Raw genomic sequence first — 18,456 nt, 5'->3', positions numbered from 1 at the left:
AAGGTCAGTGAAGAAGGAGGGGGAGCAGTAATGCTGCTCCTGGCCAAGATTCCCCTGCAGCCCATGGTGAGGCCGGCTGTCCCCCTGCAGCCCGTGGAGGCCCAGGGAGGAGCAGAGATCCCCCTGCAGCCTGTGGAGGACCCCACGCTGGGGCAGGCAGATGCCTGAAGGAGGCTGTGGCTTGTGGAGGGCCTGCGCTGTGGCAGTCTGTTCCAGAGGGACTGCACCCCGTGGAAGAAATAACCTGCGCCGGAGCAGTTTCATGAAGGACTGTAGTCCGTGGGAGGGACCCCACGCTGGAGCAAGGGAGGAATGTGAGGAGTTCTTCCCCCCAGGAGGAAGGAGCGGAGTAAAGCGATGTGTGATGAACTGACCATAACCCCCATTCCCTCTTCTCCCCTGTGCCAATTAGGGGAGGGGGAAGGAGGTAGAGATAATGTTAAGCCTGGGAAGAGGGAGGGGTGGGGGGAAGTTATCTTGTTCTCTTTTTCATTATCCTGATTTGGTTTTAGTGATAAATGAATAGTTTTCCCCAAGTGGAATCTGTTCTGCCCATAACAGTAACTTTAAGGATCTCTCCCTGTCCTTATCTCAAACCTCGAGCCTTTTTCTTGTATTATCTCTCCCTGTTCCCTCAGAGGATGGGGGCAGTGAGAGAGAGACTGCGTAGTCTGGTCCCCATCGGGGCTAAACTACAACACAGTTTAAACCACAGAACAATATTATGTGTTACAAAATTCCACATTTTAGAAAATGATAAGACAACTGGAGATTAAGTTCAGGAGCTGAGTAGTTTATGAGTATGTAATCCTTCCATACTTAACATGCCTCAGTTGTTGGGACAAGGCAAAAAGGAGCCTAGTTTTCTGAGTCCCTAACCTCTAAAATTTAGAGCATATTTAGACTTCTCTGGTTGGCTTACTTGAATTGCAAGTTGTTTGTGAAAAACCTTGGGCTGAGCTTCTATCTTGATATGACAAAAACAGTTAAAGTAGTTATGCTTCTTCCTTTCTTTCCATGAACATGATAAATGTTGTGTGGGTTGTTTCTTTGGATTTTTTTTAACTGGACTGAATTATGGCCAAGAAGTTTGTGCCAGAATTATACAAGATTTTGAAAAACATATTCTATAGTCTTGATGAATACCTGCAATTGGTTCTGTAACAGGTCAGTGGAAGAAATCTTACCCAGTCATCATCTTAGTGTTTTCCTTATGCTTAGAGAGAAAATTGTAAATAAGACAAACATCAATGAAAATTGAAAAATGAGCTTACAAAACAGATAGAGTAAGAGTTGTCAAATATTTATCATTGTCTGAGAACTAGACACCAATGTTATATACTATTTGATCAATGGTGACAAATTTGATCTTTCTCTGAGATGCAAGTAGGATGTATAGCTTGTACAAGTAGTAGTGGTTGGCACATTCTTAAATCAACACAGGAAATCGGATTTACAGTGTAACTGTACTGTTGATCTGCATCACTTCTTGAGGATGATGTGAAGAAAACATAATTGGAGTGTTTTCATGTCACAGTTTTCAAGAATTTTGTTCATTGTTACCTTTGGGCAGATGTGGGAACGTAGTCACGGACCCCCACTTCATGCTACGTGAAAATCATTTATTGTTACAGCTTATGTGCTTATATACCCTCCGATCACCCAACCACCACCAGGTGTCCTTTATCGTGTTTTCCTTCTCTTGGGAAGTCCCTTGTTTCTCATTCCCATGGCTTCTGATACTCGTCCCCAACAGGCAGATATAAGCAAGAATCTTGTTTGTCACTTAGAACTGTTAAACTTCTGTTCATTTGACCTACAATATACCATTTTTCATATGTGTTTCTGAGGTTTTGAATTAAACTTATTGTGTCCGCTGCATCAATAAGTATTTTTCATTCCTTATGTAAATTTTTCTTAAGTGGAATAAAGTCCTAGCTGTGGGTTTACTGTCTGTTTAAATGCATGTAAATAAATTTAATGTAATTATTCTATCCTCTAATCTTGACATAAAGCACTCAAAATTGAAGAATTACAAGAAGCTTTGCAGAAAAAAGATGAAGAAATGAAACAAATGGAAGAACGATACAAAAAGTATTTGGAAAAGGCCAAAAGTGTAAGTGTCTGGGTTCCAAGTGAGCAATCCTTCCCTAACATTCTGTACCACATTTTCACTGTGTAAGAATAAAACTAAATTAAGTATCTACACTTGTGACTACTAACCAAAACCCTTTGTACTACTTCTGTACACATATGTACCCGACTGATAGATACAGATTTATATTAGAGTTACCCAGACAAAGCTCTTTAAGAGTTGCAAGTGCCAGTGGATAACACAGAGATGTTGTTAACCCCTTCCTGATGTTATGATAACCTGTTTCTTGGTAGAAGTTCTTCCAGGCTCATCAGTGAGTGATTCAGTTTGGCTGAAATCATGTCCATGCTAGGGCTCACATGTTTTTAAAAAGTTTTTCAGCTATTTTCTAGGACAAACTTAAAAACCTTGACCTTTATTGGAATTGTTCTTGAGTATTTGTTAGCACTCAAATGCTGCCCCTGATGGGTGCCACATAAGAATGTAGTTAGTTGTTCCCCTCATCTTACTCAGTGGCAGAAACTTCATCACACATGCACTGCCATGGATTCTTCTTGGCTGTAGCAGAACTTTCTAAAATTTGCATTACTGGTACTCCAGATCCCTGAATCATAGCCTCTTTCCAGATAGAAGTAGTCCTTGAGTTCACAGTGAGGAGTGAGCTGAGGGGTAACAGATAGGCAATCCTTAGCTATAAAGAGAAAAAGGCTTCAAGGAAAGATTTCACATTCTCTGGTCCCATGGCAGTGCAGAATGAGGGTAGGAACTGCTTCCTTGTGTCAAAAAGATATTGAACCTCCGAGGTCTTACTTCCTCCTATCAACACTTTTGTTTGACAGTCCTGTTAGAGCACATTTCACATGATGTGACATGCCATGATTGTGATTTAGAGAGAGTCTCCATCATCCTGGCTGACAATTTAGAGCGTCTGTCTTATTAGGGGAGAGATGTGTTTGTATTATATGTCAGTCTTTTAAAATTACGCATTCTTTTGTTTGACATTTTAAAATGTCATTTTACTTTATTATATTGACATGTTTTAAGTCACTTCTATGTGATTATAATGCCTTGATGCCTTTTCCAACATTGAATTAAAAACAAACTGTGATTTTCCTCTCACAGGTTATCCGCACATTAGATCCTAAACAAAACCAGGGTGCAGCTCCTGAGATTCAGGCACTGAAAAATCAGTTACAGGAACGTGATAGAATGTTCAATTCATTAGAGGTAATAATCTGTGTTTCCTCATTTTTTAATATAGACTGTGCTTCTCTAATATTTACTGTTCTCTGCAGTTAACCAATTTTAAATATATGGGATTTGTTTTGTTTTAGAAAGAATATGAAAAAACAAAGAATCAAAGAGAAATGGAAGAGAAGTTTATTGTTAGTGCCTGGTATAATATGGTAAGAATCTCCAAACTTAAAAATTATACAAAGGTTAATCTTAGTTGTTTCTGTGGTGTTTATCAAGATCTTTGTTTATTTATAATATTTTTATGTGTAAAGTATTTTCAAATATATATGCAGATGAAAGTATTATCTTTTAGTTATCATTATATAACAGTTAACCCCTAGTGGAAAACAATAAACTTGTAAAAGGCTTGACAGAGTTCATACTGAAAAACATCAAAGTAAACCTTAGTTCAGAATATAGAAACCAAGCTGGTTGTTATTTTCAAGTTTCAAAACCTGAAGTATCACTTTGTGAGGGGAAAGGATACCTCAGTTTTCTTTTTTTGTAATTTCAGACCTTTAGTTATACTGACTTCTAATACTCAAATTAATTCTCTTCTTTGCCCTCTCTCCAATCTTCTGCTTGTTTCTATTTCATTGGAATGACAATGCAGGTAGTTTTGTGCACACCTGATACTCTTCTTGTGACATTTACCGACTATACATATTTGGTTCTTTCATTCTGTTTACTACATATGAAAATGAGTGAGCACAGGGTCAAGCCTCACTTACACTATACATACATAAGGAAATTGTATATCAATCTGTCGTAGTTTAGCTCCAGTCAGCAATCGAGTACCACACAGCTGCTCAATCACCCTCAACCCTCACCCCTCCCCCTCAACTCATGGGTTGAGATAAAGGCAGTTTACTAGGATAGCAAAGGAAAAGATAATTATATATATACAATAATGATTATAATACTAATAGAAAAAAAGAATAAGAAGAATAAGAATAATTTTAAAAACAAAACAAACAAACAAACAAAAACAGTGAATGATGCACAATTTCTCACCACCCAATGACCCGATGACTGATACAGCCTGTCCTGAGCAGCAATCACAGAATGAAAAAAACCCTGTAAACAATCCCGGAACGATTCTGAACAGCGAGAGAGAAAAAGAGAGCCAACTCAGCGGCCCATCCCCACTTAAGTCCTGAGCGTGATGTTTATGGCATGGAATACTCTCTTTGGCCAGTTTGGGTCAACTGTTCTGGCTCTGTCCCTCCCAGCGTCCTGCACCTGCACATGAGCGAAACCTGGGAAGCCAGACAGTGTCCTTGGTCTCTTCAGCAACACCTCATATCATCAGTGTGTTTATCAACATTCTTCACATCCGAAATCCAAAATGCATCAGCTACTAAGAGGAAAATTAACTCCATCCTAGCCGAAACCAGGACATAATCACATAGTGTTGGATCTTTTTGCAGGGAATTGTTCACCTTCAGCAAATATGTTCAAAACTTACCTTTGATAGGGTGTGGCTGCTTTGCAACTGCTCTCCTGATAGGAGTCCCTGACCCCCTTGTAACATGCAGCTGTTTCATCATAGAGGTTAAATCATTTCACTCTGTCTTCCCTTGGAAGAGTTTCCTTCTTGCAGTTTTATGTTCCTGCTATGTTCATGAGTAGGAGAGTAAAATGGTGTTTAAACAGAACATTTGAATCTTTTTAGTACTGAAGGCACTTTCAGGTGACCTGGTGCCCTTGTCCAACTACATAATGTTGGTCCCACTGGTAAGCAGAAGACAAGGCTGAGCTGAGAGAGATAGTTCAGTAGCCTGACTCTCACGTGGATGAAGATGATTAGTGATAGCTTCACCTGCTTCTCCCTTTTAATTAGTTTCTTATTTTATCCACAGCACACCGTAGCTTCTGTCATCTCATATTGGTCAAGGTCTTCCACTCAGTATGCGATTTTCTTCTTTTCCCTGACATTGAACAATGGGAATATTTCATAGTTCCTAAGGTTCTGCTAAGGATACAGATACTCTCAAAAACAGAGAATCACAGAATAGCTAAGGTTGGAAAGGCCTTTGGAGATCATCTGGTCCAAACTCCCTGCTCAAGCAGGGCCACCTAGAAATGGTTGCCCAGGGCCATGTCCAGACGGCTTTTGAATATCTCCAAGGATGGAGGCTCCACAACCTCTCTGGGCAACCTGTTCCAGTCTTCAACCACCCTCACAGTCAAGAAGAGTTTTCTGATGTTCAGAGGGAACCTTCTGTATTTCCGTTTGTATCCATTGCCTCTTGTCCTGTCACTGGGCACCACTGAAAAGAGCCTGGCTCCATCCTCTTTACACCCTCCCTTCGGGTATTTATACACATTGATGAGATCCCCCCTGAGCCTTCTCTTCTCCAGGCTAAACAGTCCCAGCTCTCTCAGCCTTTCCTCATAGGAGAGATACTCCTGTCCCTTATTCATCTTGGTGGCCCCTTTCTGGACTGTCTTCAGCATATTCATGTCTCTCTTGTACTGGGGAGCCCAGAACTGGACATAGGACTCCAGATGTGGACTCACTAATGGTGAGTAGAGGGGAAGGATCACCTACCTCGACCTACTGGCAACACTATTCCTTATGCAACCCAGGATGCTGTTGGCGTTCTTTAGCACAAGGATGCATTACTGGCTGTCCTGGTTCTGGCTAGGATAGAGTTAATATTCACCTGAGCTGGGTGGAGAACTGAAGCTAGTAGCCCCTATGGCTGGGATAGTTAACTAATTAGCTAACAGCTGGGGTTAATTTACCCAAATTAGCCAAAGGGCTATTCCATCCCATCTGACATCATGCTCACTTAAACCACTTTTTGAGAACTTTGAAGATCTGGGGGATATTCAAGCCACTATTATGTTGTTGTTATGTATCTTGAATGTGTGCCAAGTCTTGTCTAGGGCTGCAAAACCACTTTTTGGGAATCTCCTCCCGAGATTTACCCTAAGGCAAGATACTAATACATGGCATGGTATGAGGGAGAACAAACTGACCTGCAATGTAGGTACTCAAACTCCAGCAACAGGCATTGCAGCTGAATCAGAGGGTGAACCTGTGCTAGTTTCAGTTGCCCCTGTATACAAGAAGACTTGGAAGCGGAAGTCAGCTTGTTTAGTGAGGGATGAAGAAGCCCCTTCTAGGAGGGAGCAGGAGGAAGAAGAGGAAGGTTTATTTGCTTCATGCCCAGGAAGAACTCGGCAGGCAGGCTCTTCCTCAGAGGAAGAACTCCTACAGGAGACAGTGAGAACCCGATTTCTATCCCTGAGCGAGCTGCGAGACATGCGAAAAGATTTTAGCTGTCATCCTGGGGAGCACATTATCGGCTGGCTGCTGTGGTGCTGGGATAATGGGGCCAATAGCTTGGGATTAGAGGGCAGAGAAGCTAGGCAACTGGGATCCATTTCTAGAGAAGCAAGCATTGACAAAGCAGTTGGAAAAGGGACACAAGCCCTCAGCCTCTGGAGGGGACTCCTGTCAGGTGTGAAGGAGAGGTATCCTTTCAAGGAGGGTGTAATATGTCACCCAGGCAAGTGGGCTACCATGGAGAAGGGTATCCAGTACCTGAGGGAATTAGCTGTGCTGGAGGTTATTTCTGATGACCTGGACAATGATCAGTTACCTAAGGATCCAGATGAAGTCAGGTGCACATGACAAATGTGGTGGAAGTTTGTTCGAAGTGCACCGTCATCATATGCCAACTCATTGGCAGTTACGGCCTGGAAAGATGGAGAGGAAGAAACAGTGGATGAACTGGCTGGCCGACTCCAGCAGTACGAGGAAAGCCTGTCTTCCTCCCTCCGGGCCTGTGTCTCGGCTGTGGAGAAACTATCCCAGGAGTTCCAGCAATTCAAAGCAGATACGTCCCATTCCCCACCGGTACGGGCCAATATTTCAGCTATTAGGAGTAAACGTTTCCCTGCTCAAGAGAGATGGTTTATGCGGCAAGGTACCCTGTGGTTTACCTTGTGTGACCAAGGAGAGGACATGAGGGAGTGGGAAGCCTACCTCTGCCCTAGAGGCATGGGTACGTGAGTTGCGTGGAAAAACCATTGCAAATAGAAGTTCTCCCCGGAAAATTGTTGCACCAGTCTCCAATAGGCAGAGTAGAAGGAATAGCTTTAGTTCTGACCCTCTTGAAGGGACCTCTCATGCATATTTAAAAGAAATGAACAATGAATACTGTGGCCAGGATTAGAGAGGCCCTGCCTCCAGCCAGGTGGAGGAGAGGGATAACAGAGTTTATTGGACTGTGTGGATCCGATGGCCTGGCACGTCAGACCCACAAGAGTACAAAGCTCTAGTGGATACTGGTGCACAATGTACCTTGATGCCATCAAGATATAATGGGGCAGAACCCATTTGTATTTCTGGAGTGACAGGAGGATCCCAACAGCTATCTGTATTGGAGGCTGAAGTGAGCCTGACAGGGAATGAGTGGCAAAAGCACCCCATAGTGACTGGCCCAGATGCTCCATGCGTTCTTGGTATAGATTACCTCAGAAGGGGATATTTCAAGGACCCAAAAGGGTATCGGTGGGCTTTTGGTGTAGGTGCTTTAGAGATGGAGGAAATTATACAGTTGTCCACCTTGCCTGGTCTGTCAGAGGATCCTTCTGTTGTGGGGTTGCTGAAGGTTGAAGAACAACAGGTGCCAATTGCTACCACAACTGTGCATGGGCAGCATTATCACACCAACTGAGACTCCCTGATGCCCATCCATAAGCTGATTCATCAGCTGGAGAGCCAGGGAGTGATCAGCAAGTCCCACTCACCTTTTAACAGTCCTATATGGCCACTGAGAAAATCAAGTGGAGAATGGAGACTATCAATGGACTATCGTGGCCTGAATGAGGTTATGCCACCACTGAGTGCTGCTGTGCCAGACATGCTAGAACTTCAGTATGAACTGGAATCCAAGGCAGCCAAGTGGTATGCCGCCATTGATATTGCCAACACGTTCTTTTCAATCCCATTGGCACCAGAATGCAGGCCACGGTTTGCTTTCACTTGGAGGGGGTCCAGTACACTTGGAATTGACTGCCCCAGGGGTGGAAACACAGCCCCACCATTTGCCATGGGCTGATCCAGACTGCACTGCAAAAGGGTGGCGCTCCAGAGCACCTGCAGTACACTGATGACATCATCATATGGGGCAACACAGCAGCAGAAGCTTTTCCAAAAGGGGAGAAAATAATTAAAATCCTCCTGAAAGCTGGGTTTGCCATAAAACGATGTAAGGTGAAAGGACCTGCAAGAGAGATACAGTTTTTGGGGATAAAATGGCAAGATGGGCGTCGTCAGATTCCAATAGATATAGTCAACAAAATAACAGCTATGGCTGCACCGACTGACAAAAAGGAAACACAAGCTTTCCTGGGCGTTGTGGGTTTCTGGAGGATGCATATTCCAAATTATAGTATGATTGTAAGCCCTTTGTATAAAGTCACCCGAAAGAAGAATGATTTTAAATGGGGCCCTGAACAACAGCAGGCTTTTGAACAAATTAAACAAGAAATTGTTCACGCGGTGGCTCTTGGGCCAGACTGGACAGGGCAAGAGGTAAGAAATGTGCTCTACACCACAGCTGGGGAGAATGGCCCTACCTGGAGTCTCTGGCAGAAAGCACCAGGGGAAACTCGAGGTCGACCCCTTGGGTTTTGGAGCCGGGGATATAAAGGATCTGAGGCCTGCTATACTCCAACCGAAAAAGAGATACTGGCAGCATACGAAGGAGTTCGAGCTGCTTCAGAAGTGATTGGTACTGAAGCACAGCTCCTCCTGGCACCCCGACTGCCAGTGCTGGGCTGGATGTTCAAAGGAAGGGTACCCTCTGCGCATCATGCAACGGATGCTACATGGAGCAAGTGGGTTGCACTGTTCACACAGCGGGCCCGAATAGGAAACCCCAATTGCCCGGGCCTATTAGAAGTAATCAGAGATTGGCCAGAAGGAAAAGATTTTGGAAAGCCACCAGAGGAAGAGGTAACGCGTGCTGAAGAGGCCCCACCATATAACAACCTCCCAGAAAATGAGAAGCGGTATGCCCTATTTACTGATGGGTCCTGTCGTATTGTAGGAAAACATCGGAAGTGGAAAGCTGCTGTGTGGAGTCCTACACGACGAGTTGCAGAAGCTGCTGAAGGCCAAGGTGAATCGAGTCAGTTTGCGGAGGTGAAGGCCATCCAGCTGGCTTTAAACATTGCTGAACGGGAAAAATGGCCTGTGCTCTATCTCTACACCAACTCATGGATGGTGGCAAATGCCCTGTGGGGGTGGTTAAAGCAATGGAAGCAGAGCAACTGGCAGCGTAGGGGCAAACCTATCTGGGCTGCCACATTGTGACAAGATATTGCTGCCCGGTTAGAGCATCTGGTTGTAAAAGTACGTCACGTAGATGCCCACGTACCCAAGAGTCGGGCCACTGAAGAACATCAAAACAACCAGCAAGTGGATCAAGCTGCTAAAATTCAAGTGGCTCAGGTGGATCTGGACTGGCAGCATAAGGGTGAATTATTTTTAGCTCGGTGGGCCCATGATACCTCAGGCCATCAGGAAAGAGACGCAACATACAAAAGGGCTCGTGATCGAGGGGTGGATTTAAACATGGACACTGTTGCACAGGTTATCCTTGAATGTGAAATATGTGCTGCAATCAAACAAGCCAAGCGGTTAAAGCCTCTGTGGTATGGAGGACGATGGCTGAAGTATAAATATGGAGAGGCCTGGCAGATTGATTACATTACACTCCCACAAACTCGCCAAGGCAAGCGCTATGTACTTACAATGGTGGAAGCAACCACTGGGTGGCTAGAGACATATTCTGTACCCCATGCCACTGCCCGAAACACCATCCTGGGCCTTGAGAAATAAGTCTTATGGCAACATGGTACTCCAGAAAGAATTGAATTGGACAATGGGACTCATTTCTGAAACAACCTCATAGACACCTGGGCCAAAGAGCACGGCATCGAGTGGGTATACCACATCCCCTATCACGCACCAGCTTCTGGAAAAATTGAAAGGTATAATGGGCTGCTGAAAACGACACTGAAAGCAATGGGTGGTGGAACCTTCAAAAATTGGGATAAACATTTAGCAAAAACCACTTGGCTAGTCAACACTCGGGGATCCACCAATCGAGCTGGCCCTGCCCAATCTGAACTTCTACATACTGTAGAAGGGGATAAAGTTCCTGTGGTGCATGTAAGGAATATATTGGGGAAGACAGTCTGGGTCATTTCTCCCTTGGGCAAAGGCAAACCCATGCATGGAATTGCTTTTGCTCAAGGACCTGGGTGTACTTGGTGGGTAATGCAAGAGGATGGGGAAGTCCGATGTGTACCTCAAGGAGATCTAATTTTAGGTGAAAAGAGCCAATAATTTGAAGTGCTTGATGTCGGTTACTATACAGTACTGTATGTCATTATCTAGCTATTATATGTCCCTCCTTGCTTCTTCCTGCTCCACGCCCTGAGAAACTTATGTTGTGTCAAAAGTATTATAGTAAAATCATCTATACCAACAAAGAATGAACTTTAATAAAACAGGAAAAATTGCAGCAGTGATGCAACCAGAACTGGCTCTTGCTACTAGCACCTACCAACAGATCTTCAGTCTGCAGACTATGAACTTGCTAAATCACTCGTACGAGATAGACTACCTGAGGAAACACTGCGTTGTCTGTCCTATGCTGAGAGACTGTTGTGACAGATGGAGCCCAAAGTTATGGACTGGATAAACTCAACAGACCTTTTGAAGGGATGGGCGATGGACTAAGGGAGTTACATCTGTGTGTATGTACACAAGTAGATCAAAGAAAGAAAAAAATTGATGATTAATTGGAAAGTGTAGGATCTGGGCATGATGTAGATGGTATGGAATAAGGGGTGGATAATGTCCTGGTTCTGGCTAGGATAGAGTTAATATTCACCTGAGCTGGGTGGGGAACTGAAGCTGGTAGCCCCTATGGCTGGGATAGTTAACTAATTAGCTAACAGCTGGGGTTAATTTACCCAAATTAGCCAAAGGGCTATTCCATCCCATCTGACATCATGCTCAGTATATAAGTGAGGAGGGTGCTGAAGGGAGGCTCCCTGCTACTTGGAAGAGACTGGGTGTGGAGATCTGTTGTGAGCTATTGTACTGTATTTGTGTTCCATTACTGTTTTGTTTTCTTCTGTCATTACTGTTAAATTTACTGTTTGTTCAATCTCAACCCACGTGTTTGGGTTTTTTTTCCTGGTTTTCTTTTGTTTACCAATTCTCCCTCTGTTCTCTCGGAGGGTGGGGGGAATGAGAGAGAGACTGTGTAGTCTGGTCCTGATCGGGGCTGAACTATGACACTGGCTCATGTTCAACTTGGTGTCCACCAGCAGCAAAATATGCTCCCATCACTTCTATTAAGTTAGTAATTTTAGTAATTTCACTGAGAGTGGTTATAATTGAGAAGTACTTTTCTGGATCAATGTTGGGGGTGGGGAAGTGGTGGGGATGAGGGGAGGTGGGTTTCCAAAAGGTTTGTCATAGCACCATGTGTGAATGTATGGAAATACATGTTCAAGACTTGGCACATTGGAAGTCCTTTTTCTCAAGAATTGCAAACTTGCATGATCATAAAAAGCAAACTCATTGAAAATGTTCTGGAAGAATGTCTTAATCCCATTCTTGAAAATATAGTGTTTGAAATTCAAACCAGGTTAGCTCATATTTGTGAAGAAGAAATAATAACTTGTAAATGAGTTGTTCATCACTATTTATTGGTATTAACTGATAAGTTTCTCTTTATAGGGAATGACTCTGCATAAACAAGCAGCAGAAGACAGACTGGCTAGTACAGGCTCAGGACAGTCCTTCCTGGCTAGACAAAGGCAAGCCACAAGCACAAGGAGATCTTACCCTGGTTATGTCCAACCAGCAACAGCAAGGTAAAGAAGCCTTGCCTTTAGAAAGAAAATTGCCCTGTGATCCAGGCCACTTCTGTTTCAGACGACATTTCTGGAAACTCCACCAGTATCCTATCTCTTTGCCCCTTGTAACCACTGTTATTTCTCAGTTCAAAAGGGGGTTTTATAATGGTTTCTCATTGATCTAATGTATTTTGTTCATGTTTTTTGGAGTCTCTGTCATTTTCTCTGCCTTTTTGATTGTGCAAAAGTTTTGAAAAAAAATCTAGAAAAAAGTTGCATAATAATGGAGTCTTTAAAATTTCTGTTAAGCCTTATCTCATATGAAAAGGTTGACGTAGACTGTGTAGCAAACAAATTTGTCACAGTTGGTATATTTGTGCCTACGTGTACTATTATCCTATAACGTTATTGTAAAATGCATTTGCAGCCAAAAACTTAATATTGGCAATGAGAGCAGCCTAGCTGCATCCTTTGTTATATCATTTTAGATGTTTAAGAGTTAACAAAAGCAGAAAGCAAACAACCCCCCAAACCCTAAAACAAACAAAAAAAACCCTAACTCCCCACCCATCTTCTCCTACGTACAGATGTTGCTCCTACTCTTGATGCTTGGCATTTAGTAGGGAAGTGGAATTTTTGAAGGCTTTCTTTTATTCTTCCCTAAAAATGGTTCCTAGCTGCTTTTGTTTAACAGCTGATGTTATGTTTGCTGACAGGTGAATGTTTTCAAATGGTGTGTTCCACTCATGTTGAAGTTTGTATGTGTGCGTGCGTGTGCGCAGGCGGGTATGCACATATAAATAAATATAAAAGAAAGTTTTAAAATATTCAAAATGCTTTAATATGCTACAGCATCATTAATTTAAAAGAAGGCATTTACTTTAAACTTTTGTAATTATGGACTAATAGTACATAATGGATCAATCCTCAGTCAGCCTCACCTCTGTGCCTGGCAAGGTCATGGAGCAGATCCTCCTGGAAACCATGCTAAGGCACATGGAGAGCAAGGAGGTGGTTGGTGACAGCCAACATGGCTTCACTAAGGGCAGATCGTGCCTGACCAATTTGATGGCCTTCTACAACGGGGTGACAGCATTGGTGGACAAGGGACAACCAACTGATATAATCTACCTGGACTTGTGTGGGACAGTGTCAAATGCCTTGCACAACATCCTTCTCTCTAAACTGGAGAGACATGGCTTTGATGGACGGACCACTCAGTGGATAAGGAGTTGGCTGGATGGCCGCACTCGGAGAGTGGTGGTCAACGGCTCAATGTCCATGTGGAGACTGGTCACGAGTGGTGTCCCTCAGGGGTCAGTGTTGGGCCCGGCCCTGTTCAACATCTTTGTCAGCGACATGGACAGCGGGTTAGAGTGCACCCTCAGCAAGTTCACCAATGACACTGGGTTGTGTGGTGCCATCAACACGCTGGAGGGAAGGGATGCCATCCAGAGGGACCTTGACAGGCTGGAGAGGTGGGCCCGTGACAACCTCATGAAGTTCAACCACAGGCCCAATGCAAGGTCCTGTACATGGGTCGTGGCAATCCCAGGCACAAAGACAGGCTGGGTGGAAAATGGATGGAGAGTAGCTCTGAGGAGAAGGACTTGGGAGTGCTGGTGGATGAGAAGCTCAACATGAGCCAACAATGCGCCCTTGCAGCCCAAAAGGCCAACTGCATCCTGGGCTGCATCAAGAGGAGTGTGGCCAGCAGGTCGAGGGAGGTGATTCTCCCCCTCTACTGTGCCCTGGTGAGACCCCACCTGGAGTACTGTGTCCAGCTCTGGAGCCCCCAACATAAGAAGGACATGGACCAGTTGGAGAGGGTCCAGAGGAGGTCACAAAGATGATCAGAGGGCTGGAGCACCTCTCCTATGAGGACAGGCTGAGAGAGTTGGGGCTGTTCAGCCTGGAGAAGAGGAGGCTCTGGGGGAGACCTTAGAGCAGCCTTCCAGTACCTCAAGGAGGCTTATAAGAAAGATGGGGAGAGACTCTTCAGTAGGGCCTGTTGTGATAGGACTAGGGGTAATGGTTTCAAAATAGAGGGAGGTAGATTTAGATTAGATACTAGGAAGAAACTTTTTACAATGAGGGTGGTAGAGCACTGGAACAGGTTGCCTGGAGAGGTGGTGGATGCCCCATCCCTGGAAACGTTCTAGGCCAGGTTGGACAGGGCTCTGAGCAACCTGATCTGGTTGGAGATGTCCCTGCTCCTTGCAGGGGGGTTGGACTAGATGACCTTTAAAAGTCCCTTCCAACCTGAACCATTCTATGATTCTATAATCCGTAGAGGTCCAAATGTGTAGTGTAGAGGTTAATGTAGTCAAATTGTTAGCCCCTACTAAAAGATCTATTTTTAACATATTAATTCAGAGGATGATTATATCAGTTTCCTTACTAATGGTACTAGCTTCTAGTTTCTTTGTTGCTAACTACTGAAAATTGACTGTTGTTTGTTGTACTATCTTTTAAACATGTAACTGTCTAATAATGTCTCACCCTTGTAGCACCTTTTTGTTGGTCAGTGGAATGGATGATGGTGCCTATTATTAATTTAGGCCTTAGTCCTACAAAGTTCTGAACATCCCCTGAGTAATTCTTAATTCTCTCTGTCATTTATTTCAAGTAATTTATGGTGCTGGACACAGAGCACATCTGATCATTGGTTGTAATATATTTGCTCAGGGGAGCATTTCATACACATGCATTTTGTGGCAATTTCATCTTAAAGAACTTTTTATTTTATCTGGTTTGCTCCTAATATGCATAGTCTACTTTATAAATTGATCTTTTTCACAATATTTTAATACTTTATCCAGTGAAAGCTTTTACTATTGATATATCCCTTCAGATAAAACACACAATAGCTTTTATTTTAACCATCTCAAGATATACACATATCATGGAAAAGGTAAAGGATCATTTAAAATCAGCAGGCTTGATTTAAAGGATAGGTATAGAGGAGTGGCATTTATAGAAACTGTTTTAAAGTATCAGCTGTTCATATCAAATCCAGACCAAAAAACTGCCTTCAATATATGTTTGAAGAACTTTTACCCTTTTTCGTTTGCATTTTTTTCTCCAGCAATACAAACAACATTTTCTGAAGTCTTATCACTGATGTATATGTTTGTCTACCACAATTGCTCTTTGTGCAAAGGAGCAAATATAATCATTTTTCTGAATGAATTTAACATTCTTGATTGACAATACAGCATTTATATATCATCCAAAGTAAAAAAAAAAAATTTTAAATTATCTTTTTACTATTGGCTGGCTGGCTCTTCTTGTCTGTTACCAAACTGCCAAAATCATTTTGTGAAAGAAAGGGATACCAAGACTTTAATAGGAGGTTTTATCTCCTTGATTTGTCTACTATTTCAGTTTACTATTGCCATTAATTTCATGCATGTCTAAAAGAAACTCAAATACAGTCTCCACACTAGAATAAAACCACTTGCTCTTATTATTTTATCATTTTGCTAAGGCTTTAGTCACAAAGACTCTTACAGGTTTTAAACTGAACATTCATTAGAAACCTTCCTTCTGGCTTTTACTTTTCTGTCTCTTGGATCTCCGTTGTTTTGTCTTATGAAGAGTTTTCCCCTCCTCCTTTTCCCACAACATTAGATACTATAGTGTTTTCCTAGGTTCTATCCAAGAAAAAAAAGATCCTATTCAGCTTTGTGATACTGTATATGTAGGAGCAAAAAAGAGTAATATTGAATCTGTGTTTCACTGTTGCTCATAATAATTGTCAGGTAAGACCAAATAAATATTTTGTTCTCTGAGAACTTCGAAATTTGTAGTAATTCTGTATTCCCCAGAATTTGTGTTACATTTAAACCTCTAAAAGTATGCTAGGATCTTGTAGAAAATTCTCTAAATACAGTCTGGTTAGTTCCAGGAGGGCATTTATTCTATATTTTAATGGTAACCTATAAGATTTTGTTCTTAAGCATTCACTCTTAATATTTGTCACACACATCAATTACTGTGTGTGGATGGTTCTTTTCAGTGCAGGTGGTGAGCATCATCAACTTCATTACTTTTCTGTAAAGGAATCTTGCTAGTTATGTAGCTTTGGAAATAATCTTGGTATTAGAAACAGAGTTCAGAGTGTGACTTCAAGGAGTAAGCAGCTGGATGGATGAACTACCAGGGAATATTCTCTCTTTTTCATATCTTCAGTAATAAAAGAATACAAGCAAAAAAAAAAAGCTGAAAAATAGATTTTCACAATACAATAACTACTTATAAATTTTTGGGAAGATGTCGTAGTTTAGCCCTGCTCGGGACCAAGCTATGCAGTCTCTTGCTCCTGTCCCCACCCTCTGAGGGAACAGGGAGAGATAATACAACAAAAAGCTCGAGGTTTGAGATAAGGACAGGGAGAGATCCTTAAAGTTACCATTATGGGCAAAACAGACTCGACTTGGGGAAAACTATTTAAATTTATTATTAATAAAACCAAAGCAGGATAATGACAGAGAACAAAACCAACTTCCCCCTACTCATCCTCTCTTCCTGGTCTGAACTTAATTTCAAATTATCTCTACCTCATTTCCCTCACCGAGTGGCATGGGGCGGGGGGGAGAATGGGAGTTGCAGTCAGTTACTCATACATGGTTTTCCGCCACTCCTTCCTCCTCAGGGGAAGAACTCCTCATATTCCTCCCCTCCTCCAGCATGGAGTCCCTCCCATGGGCTACGGTCCTTCATGAACTGCTCCAGTGTGGGTCGTTTTTCCACGGGGTGCAGTCCCGCAGGAATGGCTGCCCCAATGCAGGCCCTCCATGGGCCACAGCCTCCTTCAGGCATCTCCCTGCCCCAGTGTGGAGTCCTCCACAGGCTGCAGGTGGATCTCTGTTCCTCTGTGGACCTCCATGGGCTGCAGGGGAACAGCCTGCTTCACCATGGTCATCACCACAGGCTGCAGGGGAATCTTGGCCAGGAGCAGCATTACTGCACCCCCTCCTTCTTCACTGCCCTTGGCATCTGCAGCTGTTCCTCTCACAAGAAATTCTTCACAACAGGCAAGCAGATGCCTCTCAGGTTCTCTTCACATCTCCTCTCCACTTCTTGCAGCTGGGCTGGGCCAAGTCGGGCCCAGACCGCCGCCCAGCAGGAGGCCAGAGGGTGAGGGCCTGCAAGGCCCACAAGGCTTGTGCCTCCCCCTCTCTGCCTCTGTTTCTGCTTCTTCACTTCTTTTTTATCTGTTTTCCCCTTCTTAAATACGTTGTCACAGAGGGGTTATCACTGTTGCAAATTAGCTTGGCCCTGGTCAGTGGTGGGTCCACCCTAGACTCGACCGGGTCCACCAGACAAAGGGGAAACTTCTAGCAGCTTCTCACAGAAGCTGCCACTGTAGTCCTCTCACTACACAAAACCAGCACAGAAGGTTTCTTTTGGGGCACCAACACCAAAGACTAATTACGTCAAAACTATAATGATTAGTTATTAAATCAACATTATGTGCTGTCCTGATACACTCAGAAAAAAAAAAAAAAAGAGAAAAAAAAAAGAAAAAAACACAACTCTGCAGGGAGATGTCAGAGAAAAATAAGAGCACATACTGCCATTCCTAAGTACTGTTCCTGGGATCTGGCTGGTTGAAACTTTCTCAGAGACTGGAATTAGATAGCAATTAAGACTATCAGTTAAACACGCAAATGTGTTTACTGTCCAGCAGCTAGAGCTTAGTTTCTGATTTTCAAGAATGTATGTAGTCCTGTTTGTATACTTCCATGAGGAGTTGAGATACTATTGTACACATAATTCGGCATCATAAAAAAGAACATTAATGATCCCTGTTTTCCTGATAGCATCACTTACCACTTGTATCATGCCGTATATTTTCCAAGTATTCTATAAACTACTGTAAACTAATGTAATGTATAGTAAACTATGTATCCCCACTTATAGTGCAAAGGAAAATATCAGAGCACACAACTATAAATATTTTAAAATTAAATAAGTATATATCAGCTCTCAGGTACTTTTATCTCCTTGGAGTTAAGCAATTGGGAATCCTTTGCAATTCTTTTGTCACCTAGAGATGGTAATACTTGTTCTGAAAGGTGTCTGAAGCTTTCTATTCAAGTAAGGAACACTAGCAATTTTATATTCATTAGAGTATGAAAGAATTAATGTTGACTTTTTCTGTTGCTGTTTTGTGAACATTTTAGCTTGCACATACCACAGCATTGTCAAGAAAATTC

The 18,456-nt window shown here is 42.9% G+C and overlaps 1 protein-coding gene across 1 annotated transcript in view; it reads left to right on the top strand.

Annotated features, from left to right (window-relative positions):
* The window catches only part of LOC147596729 (protein Hook homolog 3-like), a 141,983-nt gene extending 129,689 nt beyond the window's left edge, over nucleotides 1-12,294 (top strand). Inside the window, exons 19-22 of the mRNA XM_086769625.1 lie at nucleotides 2,016-2,116; nucleotides 3,218-3,322; nucleotides 3,430-3,501; nucleotides 12,114-12,294. Of these exons, the coding sequence (XP_086625751.1) occupies nucleotides 2,016-2,116; nucleotides 3,218-3,322; nucleotides 3,430-3,501; nucleotides 12,114-12,254 (419 nt within the window). The 3' untranslated portion in view covers nucleotides 12,255-12,294. The remainder of the gene's footprint in view (nucleotides 1-2,015; nucleotides 2,117-3,217; nucleotides 3,323-3,429; nucleotides 3,502-12,113) is intronic.
* Nucleotides 12,295-18,456: the final 6,162 nt, after the last annotated feature.

Source organism: Chlamydotis macqueenii, chromosome W (assembly GCF_036417535.1).
Source record: "Chlamydotis macqueenii isolate bChlMac1 chromosome W, bChlMac1.mat, whole genome shotgun sequence".
Lineage (NCBI taxonomy): Eukaryota > Metazoa > Chordata > Aves > Otidiformes > Otididae > Chlamydotis > Chlamydotis macqueenii.
This window is presented reverse-complemented; position numbering and strand designations above follow the sequence as displayed.